General features: G+C 41.1%; 2 protein-coding genes across 5 annotated transcripts in view; both read left to right on the top strand.

The window, feature by feature from the left end:
• The window catches only part of PCDH11X (protocadherin 11 X-linked), a 749953-nt gene that overhangs the window by 93323 nt on the left and 642447 nt on the right, over positions 1-14183 (top strand). The window contains exon 2 of one of the 4 annotated variants that reach the window (XM_081897549.1): positions 2183-2275. The exons of the other annotated variants lie outside the window; for them this stretch is intronic. The gene's annotated coding sequence lies outside the window, so the exon portion shown is untranslated. The remainder of the gene's footprint in view (positions 1-2182; positions 2276-14183) is intronic. 4 annotated transcript variants of the gene reach the window in all.
• On the top strand, positions 640-2706 carry LOC309361342 (HAUS augmin-like complex subunit 2; the record flags this gene model as incomplete). Its single annotated transcript, XM_081896211.1, has 2 exons — positions 640-661; positions 2183-2706. The coding sequence occupies 2 exons, from the start codon at positions 640-642 to the stop codon at positions 2704-2706; spliced, it is 546 nt and encodes a 181-aa protein (XP_081752337.1).

Genomic DNA, 14183 nt, shown 5'->3' with positions numbered 1-14183 from the left:
TTGCCCTAAACAAAGTGGTCCGCCCTCACCAGCCCCTTGCACGAGACAAGAATTGAATTGCAAAAAAGAAAGAAGGGAATAGCAGCAAACATCCTATTTAAAACATGAAGCAATGCAACCAAAAAGTTAAATGTGATAAGTGTAAATACTTCAACATATTGACTACTATTGCTTTATAGCAACTCCCACCCACCCCCCACAACCCCACTTTCTCTGTTTAAAGAAATCACAAATATCTTCAACACTAAGAACTGCAAGGAAAATGTTTGGAGGAAATGACTCCCTTTTCCTTTGGGCTTGATGTTTGAATTGTCCTTTGATGAAAGTACAAGTCTCTTCTTCTTCTTCTTCTTCTTCTTCTTCTTCTTCTTCTTCTTCGCTCTCTTGTGCTCTAAATGGTGAACTTACAGGTTTTCTTTTAACATTCAAAGAGCACTTTATTCCATTTTCCTAACATTCCCTTAGCTGATCATTTCTGTTTTATGTGACCCCCCCCCCAAATGGAAATCTGTTGGAACTTAGTGGATGTTTCCTTGTTAATTGCTTTGAGGGGTGGGGGGAACAGTTTGCAACCCTGTGAACCTGGGGAAATAGTTCTAGTTTTGTGCTGTAAATTTACAGCTGTTTTCAGGGTCCGTGATGTATGATGAAATTTGGAGTGGTATAGCTCCTGCATGGGTGAATCATGGGGGAACAGAAGCACTTGTGTGCATAAAGGATGGTGACTGGTCCAATGTTGTCCTTTGCTGTGCCACACCACACCCATTGGCATGAATGAAATTTAGCATGATGTGGTGGTATATCAATCTAAAGCCACAGTTATAACCAAGAAAACTAATGCACTAATCCTCATGTCTGGGTGTACTCTATTCCTTAAAGGCCTTCTCAGCCCTGCTGGAACACCACCTCTCTTCCTTGGCCTGACTGGACCACTGGAATCTTAGCAGCATTGGAAGCTGTCTTGTATTTGATCAGACCATTGGAGCAGCTAGGTTGGTACTGTCTGCACAGACTGTCAGCACCAACATTCCCAGTCCTGCTGAAACACGCTAGGGATTGAATTTGGGACCTTCTGTCTGTAAGTCAGATGTCCAACTACTGAGATACAGTTATATGGAGCAACCATACTAGGAATAGTGTGCAGTGCTCTGGTTGCTGAAGCTCAAAGATGTTTTAGAAGGGAAAACAGTTCACAACTGGAGGAGCAAAATTATGAATGGGATAGAGCCAACTCCCACATAATGGAAAGGTATAAGCATTTGGGTTTTTGTTACAGATATGCATGTTGTTCAATATCTTTACATTCTTATTTTGCATCTATGTATTGGCAAGGGATTATATTTCCCAGGTTTCGGTTTTTTAACAGCTGGAGACAGATTGGCAAGTCCTAGGCTCTGTGGTTTAACTCACAGCGCCACCCACATCCCATGTGTATATATATATATATCACAGCTTGTGCCATTGGTTTTTATATTGGTAAACTACGTAGAAGCCTATTTTGGCATTAAGTGCTACATAAATAACAATGACCACAACAACAACAGTAATTATATGGGGCCACAATTGAATTCTGAACTCTCATTTAGAGTACATAATCTCTGTATAGTCCCACCTTGCATGCATGAGATCCCTCCTCTTAGGTTCTGTTCCTGTTTCCATTTTATTGAAATGATTCTGTGCCACATCCATAGTGTAGTCATTCTCTTGGCGAGATAATATTTCAAAGCTCCAGGAATTACAAGGCTTGAAGGAATTGTGGGGTAAATGATGTAGGACTCCATGTGGAAGGGAAGTGGCCCTGCCGCTATGGTTTGCCAACAAGGATTAGAAACTGGATTTGCAATTTTGAGGCCATGTTTTGTAATAATTCAGGCTCTTGTTCTTAGCTTGAGGAGGGAAGAAAGAATAAAAAATGTGAAGTACAGGAAATTGCATGAGTATAAGGCAGTTTGGGAGACAATGAAAATCCCATTTCAGAAGAGATTTCGTCTCCCATGGTTACTTTAACAAATGGACTACATAGGTTTGCAGTTTTGTTAATGGTATTTTTCTTATTTCTGTTAAGGCAAGTTATCTCCCCCCCCCTTTTTTTAAAAAAAGGCAGCTTCTGGAGGTGGTCAATGAAAGCAATCATTGCTATGGCCTCAACAGGATTCACAGCTTGCTTGTTTCGTCTTGGCAGGAGATGTGTCCCAGGAACCTTTGGATCAACATGTAGGACCAGCTCCTTGCTTAGAACCAACTCTCTGCAGAGTTCACGACCCAGAGCTGGAAGGTATTGCAGATCTGCAAGCTGAAATTCATCAGATTACACTAGAACTTCAAACTCTGTTAGTGGCAAAAGATAGAGGAAACATCCTTTCTTCCTACCACCTGACATATAAATGCCAGGTTCTGACCATGATGAACAGCCACCTAGAGGAAGTTCTGAAAAGGACAATTTATCTTAGGCAGGGGATACGGTTGGTCTGTGCGACACACAAAAATTCAGTTGACGAGGACTTCCACAAATATGCAGACAAATTTTTGGTGTTGGCAGCAGCTTTCACTGAGAAATTAGAAAGCTATCTAAGTCTTATTCCTCAAAACTGTCCAAGTAACATGAAGAGTGCACTAGCCAAAATTAAATCATTGATGACGAAGGGAGAAGAGCTGTCAGGAAAAATTCAGGAATTGAGAGAGGATGTTGAACTCCCAGAAGAATAACTGTGCAATACTTCATCGCTAATCCTAGGGATTATTTAGCAATTTTGTGGGTTCAAGTAGGTGGTCAGAAACTATAAATGAAGACCACTATAAATGAAGATATATTTATCTATTTAATAAAATATATATTATATTAATTTCAGCAGCAGTACGTAAGCTGTATGGCTGTGTTTTATTTATTTTACTATAGATTAGAAACAACAGCTATAGGTGGTTAACAACACTGGTCCTACTCAGAATAGATCCATTGAAATTAATGGATATGCTTGATCAGTTAAGTCCCTCAATTTCAATGGGTCCACCCTGAGTAAAACTTTGCTGAATGCCACCCTTTGTTTTTTATGCAGTGGGACAACTTTCTTAAACCATATAATCCTCCACTGCTCTGCTGCTGCTAATAATACCTTCAAAAAGTCTTTTTGCATGTTTTGTTCTGAAGTCCAGGAGTGATTTAACAACCAGTCCTTCTTCCCAAGGAACTCTAGGAAATGCAGCTCTGTGTGGAGAAGAGGGGTCTCCTAAGAACTCTGTTAAGGGTGGTGAGAGTTGTTAGGAAGACTCCTCTCTTCTCCACACAGAGATACAGTTCCCCAATTCTCTGGGACTATTAAAAGTAGAATAATATTGCTTTAAATGTGTGATGCAGATGTGCTTACCAAGTATAGGTCAGTGTTTCCCAACCTTGTGCCTCCAGATGTTTTTGGCCTACAACTCCCATCATCCCTAGCTAGCAAGACCAGTGGTCAGGGATGATGGGAATTGTAGTTCAAAAACAGCTGGAGGCCCAAGGTTGGGAAACACTGGTATAGGTAAACATTCTTAATTGTTATAGATATCCCCACTTTATTTTCAGCCCGGTGCAGACTTCAGGGTTTCAAGGGGCAACCAAATTATGACTGTACTTTGTGAATCATGGCAAGAGGAGTGTTGTACCATAGGAAGAATTACAAGGGAGGATAGCTGAACTACATGCAGACTTAAGGGCATCTTTGCATTTAATCCCCATGCATTTAATAGCGGTCACGGAAGGTGATAATTGTATATGCTGCCAACAAGGCTGGATAGGGTTAAATTCCCCTCTTGTCCAACTTACTTCATTCCCAGTAATGACCATTCTCCCCAATGGCTGCTCTTTGTTTTATTTCATTTTTTGGAAGCTTGCATGTTAAATGCAAAGGCACATTGAATATCACGTCTGGTGTATCTCTCTGGGTAGACACGTTCAGACACTTTTTCACAAGGTACGATTTGCAATAAACCTGCTTTGTAGCTATGTGTAGGGCCTTCAACAATTTTCTCCTCATCTGAGAGAGAAGAGAGAGAGAGAGAGAGAGAGAGAGAAGAGGAGGGGGTAGAGAACCAATCAAGAGTCCCCCCTCTCATTCCTCAAAGCAAAACACACATTTGAAAACTGTTTTTTAAAAAAATCATTAAGCTGTATAGACAATTCCAGGGTAAGTAAATGGCAAAACATTTTGTGCTCCTAACTGAAGGGTCCCGCGGGGGCTGTGCGACTGTTAAATTGTTCTGTTTGACTATTTCCACACTCTGCAAAGTTTTCGTTGGAGGAAATAGATGGCATGTGTGACATTTTACTTTCTGGTAAAAGGCTCAAAGGGAAGAACGTAAAAGGAGGAGGGGGTTTCTATCAGAGAACTCTTGAAACGCTCTCCTTCTGAACACCTGGGGAGTGCCACCCCTCCCCATTCATTAGTTTAAAATTCTTTTAATATATCTACACTGCGCTTTCCCTACAGCGGGACTTAAGGCAGTTTGCAAAAATAAAAATACTGATAAAATACAGAAAGCTTAAAAGACAATAGTTAAAAGTGAATTAAATTATAATAGAATAAAAACAATATAAAAACGATTCTGTTAAAGCACAATAGTGTGGTGCTGTTTTCACTGTGAAAAGCCATTTCCATAAAAAGCAATCAGTTCTCAAAAGCCTGTCAAAGTAAAACAGTCTTCCCCTGCTCGCAGAAGGACAAGGAGCCTCTCTAAGGGAAATTCCAAAATCTTGGAGCAGCCACCAAGAAGACCCTGTCCCATGCCCTCACCAAATGTTCCTTTGAGAGTGATGTGACTGAGAAAAGGGCCTCCACAGAAGATCTCAGAGCCCAGGCAGATCTAAGCCTCTTAGGCCTCATAGTCAACACTTTGAATTGTGCCTTGAAACAGACTAGTAACTAGTCTGTTGTAGCAGTTTTGAGCACTTTTCAAATAAAGCTCCACATAGAGCCAGTTGCAACCAAGGTGTGTATTGCTGTGGCCAGATCAGACATCTCTAGGAATGCGGACAGCTGGCATACTAGTTTTAACTGTACAGCTTTAACCCTCATCACTGCAGAAACCTGGGTATCTAGGCTCAGAACTGAATCCAGGAACACACGCTCTGTGTTCAGGGGGAGGGTTACCCCATCCAGTTTCAATTTGTTCACCCTTGTCTAGTCCATTACTGATGTCAGATACTGGTTTAGAACAAAGTCAGTTTCCTTGGATTTAAGTGGAAAGGACTAATAGAGCTGGCTGTCATCAGCACACTGGTGACACCAAACCCCAAAACTCTGAACAACTCCTCCAAGCAGTTTCATGTAAATGTTAAATAGCATGAGGGACAGAGCGGAGCCAATGATCAAGAGCAGGCCAATGATCAAGGTGTTGAACAGGAGTCCCCCAGCACTACCAGGAAGGAACGGAGATGCTATTAAAACTGTGCCTTCAAGTCCCATTCCAGCAAGGGGCCCCAGGAGGATACCATAGTTGATGGTATCAAAAATTGTTGAAAGGTCAGCAGAACCAACAGGGACACATTCCCATTGTCCAATTCCTCCCAACATATGTCATCCAAAGGTGACTCTGTCCCATAACCAGGCCTAAAATCAAATGGAAATGCATCTAGATAATCTTTCTCTTCCAGGAACCTCTGGAACTGAGATGCTACCACATGCTTTGCCCGGTAATGGGAAATGGAAACTGGCCAAAATTTATCCAATATACCGTAGTTGGATTCAGGGACGGCTTTTTCAGTTGAAAAATTATAACTGCTTGTTTTAGGTGTGCTGTATTCCTGCCTTGCTTTTTCCCGTTACCACTTGGTCTGTCCCCTACTGGCCTTTTTAATGAGTTAGGAAGGGCAAGAAACTAGCGCATGTGGTAGCTCTCACATTTTCAAGGATGCTGTCCACATTCTCAGGCTGCACAAATTGAAAAGTATCAATTATCATTGAAGAAGCAGGGACCAAAGTTATATCCACTAGACCAGTGTCAACTGTAACATCCAAGTTGGAACAGATCTGAGTGATTTTGTCAGCAAAGTACTGAGCAAATTGTTCACAGCGGGCCATCGAGTGGTCTAAAATCTCCTCACGTGGGTAAGGTTGTAAAAGGAACAGCTCTGCTGGATGCAATAGAAGCAGAGAAAAATAGCTTTTTCACTGCTTGCGCTGCCACAGAGTAGGTCTTCAAGTAGACTCTAGCTTGTATTCAGTTGGACTTCTTCCAAGTTTTCCATCAATTTTTATCTGGTCACCATCTCATTTATTTCATCACCACCAGTTCCCTAGGAAACCAGGGGGCTGGCTTGGCTCCATTCTGTTAGAGGAGATGCCCTGGAGTGATTGTGTCCACTGTCCTGGTCATTTCTGTAGTCCAGAGATCCACTAGGATGTCAAAAGAATCACCTGCTGAAGCAACATGAAACTCTCCAAGAGCAGTCAGGAAATCATCTGGATCCATCAGCTTCCTGGGGTAGACTTATTTTATACAGCTGCCCACCCCTGCAGAAGCTCTGTGTTCCAGGAAATCTAAAGCCCACCACCTGAGCTTGACAATGGAACTGATGAAAGTTCATCCACTCTTTAAGATACCAATCCAGTGCAGAAAACTTAAGTCCAGAGCCCTGTTTTTTAAAGAAACAGCCAGATGTGGGGAGAAAAGGCCCACTCATTTGCCCTAGGGCACAGAGCAACTATATGGTTATGCTAATCATGGTGCTTAAGTGTCCAGCTGTGAGGCCATTGTCTTACAGTTGCCCAGACAAAAAGACTTATTTGACAAGCTTGCTGTCATATCTTCTGCTCTCACAGATACAGGAACTCAATAATTGGGACTCAGGGCATCATGCAGGCTGATTCCCCAAACTTACAACAGTATAGTGTAAATAGACAGTTGTGCAAGCCTTTGGGAAGCAAAGATGCAAGAGGGCATCGGAGGGAAGTAAAGAGGGACAGAGACCAGTGTTGCTCGCAACACCTCTGACCATCATTCAAGGCACCCCAAGGCACACTGGCTAAAAACCACTGGTCAATGATGTTTCTAGTTTTTGTTCATCAACATATGGAAAGCCCAATATTTCCCACTCCTTCTTTAAAGCCTTGGTATTCAGGTACCTCCTATTGGTCTCTTTCCAAATTACTAAGATAATTGGGGCTCGTTGAAGCTCAGTGGTAGTCTTTTCAGTAGTGACTTCTTGCCTTTCGAAACCCCTTCCCAGGGAATCTTGCTTGATGCCTATATTAATGAAAATACCACCTCCCACTCTAGCTCTTTAGTAACCTGCAGCTTTTTGAACCTCTGCAACACTGAGGCCAAGTTACTGCATCTGTTTTAGTTACAATTCCTCATACAGTAAATCTCATGTAAATTTCATTTCTTGTACATCTTAGTTACATGCTATGTTTTCTTTCATTTATTTATTTATTCATTCATTCATTCATTCATTCATTCGCTGCCCTGAGGACATTTCCCTTTCTTTTGCTGAAGGTGTGAGATACAAATTTAGTAAATAAATAGCATAACATAAATTTTAAATAATATAATAATACAAACAGTAATCCTGCAGGAGGCAGCATCTGGCGTGCCCTGAATAACATGGTAAACTAGAAGGCAAGAGGATTAGTTGCGGAATGATAGAATTAAGCCTGTGTAGTGCTTGCATCTTCTTTGTGGCTGAGTCTACGTAAGGCATTGTAAAGTTGAGCCCTTAATTCACCATCTCACGGAAACAAGAACAAGGGCAGGAAATGGCACATGCTGTGTGTTCTCATTTTGCAATGGCCTTAAGACGACTTGAGCAAGAAACCAATATTAAAATACATTTCCCCTCCCTAACAGTATTACAACTGTAATCTCGCAATCCTATTTTAAGGGGAAACATTTGCCATTTGTGTACGTTGGAAGGCAAAGCTGTGTTCAGCTTAGGCTCAGCAATTGTCCTTCGTCCTTCATTTCCACCCCCACCCCCCACCCCCACCCCCGGCTTGCCTGTGCTGTGCTTTTCAGTCTTGCATCTCCTTTTGACAACCTGTTTCACAAATATATTAATGTAATTGAACCGATCCTGCAAAGGTACACAGAAGGATATATGTCATTTATTCCAGCAGATTCTGGAAATAGATGTTGTAATTTAAAGGAGAGTCTCCCTCCTTCCCTCCCTCCCTCTCTCTCTCTCTCTCTCTCTCTCTCTCTCTCTCTCTCTCTCTCTCTCTCTCTCTCTCTCTCTTGGATGTACCAGGCAAACTTCTTAAAGTTGTGATTAGAAGTCTGGAAATTGAAATCTAACATGCGAATGCTAAGACTCAGTCCCCAGAGAACAAATACCTTATCCTTTTCCTTGCTGTGAATAATAGCAAGAGAGAGAGATGTGGGGGGAGGAGAGACAGAGAGAAAGAGAGAGAAACAAAGACAAAAAGAGAATGAACCAACTTTATGCGACTGAGCTGGAATTACAAATATCAAAATGAATTTATTATTGCTTTCCGTTTTGAATGACTTTGAGCAAACTTCCCTTCTACCTGCTGGACCAAAATTATATTTGTTTTAAAAATCCACACCAACTCAAAGCAACTCAAAATATGGGTGGGAGAGATCTGCCAGCATGCAGTTTTACTATGATTATAAAACAGTCCATCCCCCCACTTGTCTTCCCTTGTTTGGAATTGCTTCTGATATTTCTTTTATATCTACATTTTATTTGTTTATATGTCTTTCATAATTACAGTGCACTATGCATTTGCTAGAAAATGTGCCAGTGTTTTAAAGGGATAATTGAGGAAGGGCTGTTGCTCAGAGAACATGCCTTGCATGCAGAAGGTTCCAGGTTCAATCCCCAGCATCTACAGGTAGGGAACATATTAAGGCTTATCTGAAACCCTGGAGAGCTGCTGTTGAGCAGTGCACACAATACAAAGCTAGCTGGATCAGTGTTCTGACTCATTATAAGGCAGTTTCCAGTATTCTTTTAATGAAATGGTAAGTATACATTGGTAAAGCAAAATGAAGGACCTCACCCCCTTTTTTTATATGAAAGGCAAGAGAACATGTTAATGGAGGGATGTAGGAGGCAGAAGAATAGCAGAGTGATGGACTAGTCCAAGATAAATTAATGATCTTGGGCAGATTAAGCAAAATACCAGTTCACATACATATCCCACTGGGCAGAAGCCATCCCCATTAGGTTCTTCTAACATGATGAACGATCCTGTGAATGCTGTGATTTACATATTAGTTTTGGAACCCATGTGATAAGCAAGCAAGAGTTGGGACTCCTTACCAAATAAATTTTGCTCCATCGCTTGCACCAGTATCCCAGTAAGGCTGTGATGTTCTCCTTGAACAACACAGTCTGGGTATACTATCCCTCGTTGTGTGTTTTTTCTGGTGCCAAGCTGCACTGCTCCATTACTTTAATTGCTATTGGTAAGTGCTGTTTTTAACACCGATCTGTGCCATTTTGCTGCATTATGGACTTTTTTAATGGGCTGTAGTTTTTCCATCTAAGTAAATTGAAGTAGACATCTTATCAGCAGGGAGTGCTTCACCTTTTCTTCCATGCTTTTTGTCCTCATTCTGTGCTACTGATGTTCAAGCACGGGGCACAGCTATTTCATTGCTAGCTTGCTTTGCCCTCTATTTTCTGAGTGCTACTGTTTTATCAGGGAAGTTAATGCAGCATGTGATTATGAAGTAGGTAACCGTCATAGTATATCTGAAATATTTCCACTCAACTACTTTTTGCCAGATGTTGAAACATGGAAATATGGTGGTGTGTGTGTTTGTGCTGCAAAATGAAATATAGCCATACTTTTAATATATCATTGTTGTTTTTTAAATAGATAAATACTGTATGTGCATACACTTAATAGCAAAGCCCAATAGTTTAACTAAGTATGTCTGTATTGTAGTTCCATATATCATAAAATCATAATATGCAAGCATACAATTGTATAATAGAATCATAATATTGTACTATCATACAAACATAAAAACATATCATACAATCATGATATGTATCATACAATCACAATACCATAAACAATTGTAATATCATACAGTCATCACACAATCACGTACACTCATAACACATTATCATTATATGATATATCACAATCATATCGTACAACCATTCATATCATGCAAACATACCATATCACACACTCACACACTCACATCATATATCAGATAATCATATCATATCCCAGATTCAAGTTACAAGAAAGGATATTTTGATTAAACATCAGAAAGAACTTTCTGACAGAGCTGTTTTACAGTGGAACGGACTGTGTTAGAAGGTGGTTGACTCTCCTTCCTTGGAGGTTTTTAAGCATAGCTAGGATGGCCATCTGTCATGGATGTTTTAGTTGAGATTCCTGCATTGCAGGGGTTGGACTAGATGACGCTTAGGGTCCCTTCCAACTCTTCTACGATTGTTTGATTCTACAGCTATTGTGGCTCCAAATTCCTTTTAAGATAATGCAGATAGGATTGCAGGTTCAATTCCAACACAGGGCTGTGTGTGTGTTCTGTGCATATAAAAAACCATCAAACCAGAGCTTTGTATTTGGCACAGGATTCAGGATGCTGAGCATTTGGGATTTTGATCCAGGATTAAAAGGGGTGTTCTTATCCAAATGATCATAAAGATAACCAAGAAAGTAAGTTGAATATCTGATCCAAACAAAAGGTTTATGCTTCTTATATGGAATTTGCCTGCCGTTGGACTTTCCCTCAGTCCTGTGGGTAAGGGAAGGCCACCCCATAGCTCTCTCCCTTGTTAATGTTGCAAACCAGACTTACATTGTGTGTGTGTGTGCACGCACGCGCAAGACATTACAAGACATTATTGGGGTGATCCAATTCAGTAACAGCTGCTTATTACCTGCAAGATCAGATTAGGTTTATGGCCTTTGCAAGGGTTTGGTTTGTGTAAAATTCAGTGAAGTTCTTCACTTTCCTGTCTTGTAGGCAGGTGGTGTTTTCTTCCTAAGTGCAACATTTCTTGATTATTGATGGATACCAAAAGTGACAGAGTGGAACTGATTCAGGGGGGAAATAGCCTTTAATTAAGAGAAGTTGGTAAATATTTGAGAAGGTATGCAACTTGGCTTCTGAGCTTTTGAATATCTGATTCTGTGCTGGCTTAAAGACAGCCTTGCCTCCCCCCCCCCCTTTTGACTGCTATTGGAAATCATCAGAAGAGTTGTGTCCGCTTCCCCTTTTCTTGAAAGTATTCTTACTCAACCTAACTAGCAAGTTCCTTGAATAAAACATGATGCTTGAGATGATAAACAATGAAGTCCACTATTTGCAGGCAAAACCTTTATTGAATCTCCCCCGTCCTTTGCCACTGCAAGCAGGCCAACAAAACCTGTACCTAATAATTTTGCTGTTGCTGTCCATGGTATACAATTGATAACTAGCTGTGGCTAACAATCAGTACTGAACAAAAGAATTCCCATAGCTTTTTTATTTTATTTTTGCTTGAAATTGTATGTGTCAACAGCTTGGCTTACAAGGGGTGGAAAAAAAAAGTTGTGCTGTTGGCTCATGTTCATCAAAAGCTCAAGCACATTCAGTCTGTGTTTGACTGACACAGATTGCACGCCAGAGGTGTACTTGCTCATACCATGTGGGCTTTTGCACTGTGGAATGATGCACAGGTTTGACACATTGATGTGAACATAACTCTGTGCCCAGATTCTAGTTTGGATCAAAAATGGTGTTGGAAATAATTATCCCCTGTAAGGGAGACCGTCTCCATAGGCCTGACATGATCTATGGAGGTCACCAGTCCACAATTATTAAACAGCAGTTAACAAAAGAAAGGGACAATGGTTCCTGTTGCAGAAACCACTGCCTTTTCCATTGCTTCTGATGAGACACACTGTTGAAAACTATATCTAAAGTTGGATTTCATGTAAAACACATTAGGAAAAGACCCTATCCCAGTGTTAGACAGGGGTGGATCTACTATAAAACTAATGAAGCTTAAGCTTCAGAGACCCTAATCCCAAGAGGGCCCAAAATAGCTTTAGTCCACATTGCATAATATTCTTGAGTTTAGAAGACCTAATTTGAGTCGCATGACTCTAATAAATTATTTTTTTGCTGTATATATTTCAACAATCCCAAAGTTTGAGAGTCGGTAGCACAGATGTCATAAAAGTGACCTGGTTACAAAGGGGCTCCCAAAGCAGTTCAAGCTTCAGGCCCCTCAAAATGTAGGACCACCACTGGTGGTAGAGGATCTGCTTTGCATTCAGAAGGTCTTAGGTTAAATCCCAGATATCTCCATTTACAGCTAGGAAAGACCCCTTTCTTAAACCTTCGAAAGTCACTGCCAGTCAATGTTAACATGTGGAATATGATGGGCATGGACCTAGTTTTAGCAAAAGAACAATGCACATGAGGGATGCTGCTGCTGCACTTTTCTGCTACTTGCTAGCCTGCAATCTTGCCTAACTCCCTCTACTCAAAAGAAAATCCCAACAGGGCTTGCTTCTAGTATTACAGTCCAGCTGAAGGAAACAATTAAACATTAGAGAACAGATGGTTGGGAAGTATTGTATGATGAGGGATGGTTCAGCAAGTCAAACCCTTTCCAAACATTTCCAGCTTGGCCTTTCCACCTCCTGGTTTTTTGTTTTTGTTTTTTATGTGATTGGGGTAGACACACAATTAACACACTGCTACAGTCACCTATTGGTTGGCCCTGAAACATGGTGTCATTTTCATATCGTGCAAAATGCTGAGATTATGTCTGGAAGCAAATGCTTGCTAAAAACCTGCATACTACAATGGCCCTCTACAATATTCAGGTCCTTCTAGGGCAGAGCAGATGTAGGCATTGTACTGCAAGTTTTGAAAGTTAGGTTTCTACACAGCCAGCGCAATATATCTGTGGGTGTATTTAGACTAACATGAAATTGGCCGATAACCACTACTTACGTGAGTTTAAAGGGACATTAGATAAAGTCATGGAGGGTAAGGCTAATAATGACTGCTAGCCATGATGGTCTGTGAAACCTCTGAATTAAGGCATATGTCACTGGATACCAATGGTTAAGAGATGCACCTACTTGTGGGAGGCACTTATTCCCTTCATGTTCTCCTTAAATGGTTTGGTCACTTTGTGGACACTACACTACATGGATCATTGATTTCATGTAGCAGGGCTGTTTGAATTCCTTACATCCCAAGGCATTTACCCCCAGTTTTGTTAACTGTTTTCTTGTTGCTAGACAACTCTTTTTTAATTCCTCCTCCTTGTGTAACTGTTGCCATAGTACCCCCCCACACACACCTTCGTCCAAGAACAAATGACAGGCAGACCCACACAGCTGTGTCTATGTGAAATGGTTGTTTTCCCCAAGCATTTTGTATTTTTCTTTTCTGAAGTAAGACCCTGTTCCATTTTGTTTACTTGCTGTTGTTTAGTCGTTTAGACATGTCTGACTCTTTGTGACCCCATGGACCAGAGCACGCCAGGCACTCCTGTCTTCCACTGCCTCCCAGTTTGGTCAAACTCATGTTAGTAGCCTCGAGAACACTGTCCAACATCTTGTCCTCAGTCATTCCCTAACCCTTGTGCCCTCAATCTTTCCCAACACCAGGGTCTTTTTCAGGGAGTCTTCTCTTTTCATGAGGAGCCAAAGTATTGGAGCCTCAGCTTCAGGATCTGTCCTTTCAGTGAGCACTCAGGGCTGATTTCCTTCAGAATGGATAGGTTTGATCTTCTTGCAGTCCATGGGACTCTCAAGAGTCTCCTCCAGCACCATAATTCAAAAACATTTAGTTTATTAGGGCATTATAATTAACATGTTGTCACTGTTGAAACCTGTGAGTGCTCTGCTTGCAGAGGGTTCAGATGTGGGGTGTGGATAATTTTTAGTTCCGAATCACACCTGTTTTAGAAGCTCCCTTGTGGCAGACCACTGTACAGGACCACCCTCTTTCAAACTGCAAAGCAAACAGGGATCTAACAAAAGAGTGCTCTTTGGTCAATACATGTGATAGATGAGGGTCAGAAAAGTCCCATGCTTTAGATCAACAGAGCTCATGGAAGGTCATATTTGTATTGATTTAAAAATGTACGTTCAAGATTAGGAGCACAAATGTGAATGACCTGGTCCAAATATTTCCTTGTCTAGCAAAATCTTTTTTCTTTCTGGGAACGGGGGTGGGGGGGGCATATTTTA

The sequence above is a fragment of the Podarcis melisellensis genome, assembly GCF_964234715.1.
Source record: "Podarcis melisellensis genome assembly, chromosome: Z".
NCBI lineage: Eukaryota > Metazoa > Chordata > Lepidosauria > Squamata > Lacertidae > Podarcis > Podarcis melisellensis.
Note: the sequence above shows the minus strand (reverse complement) of the source record. Positions and strands in the feature narration are given on the sequence as shown.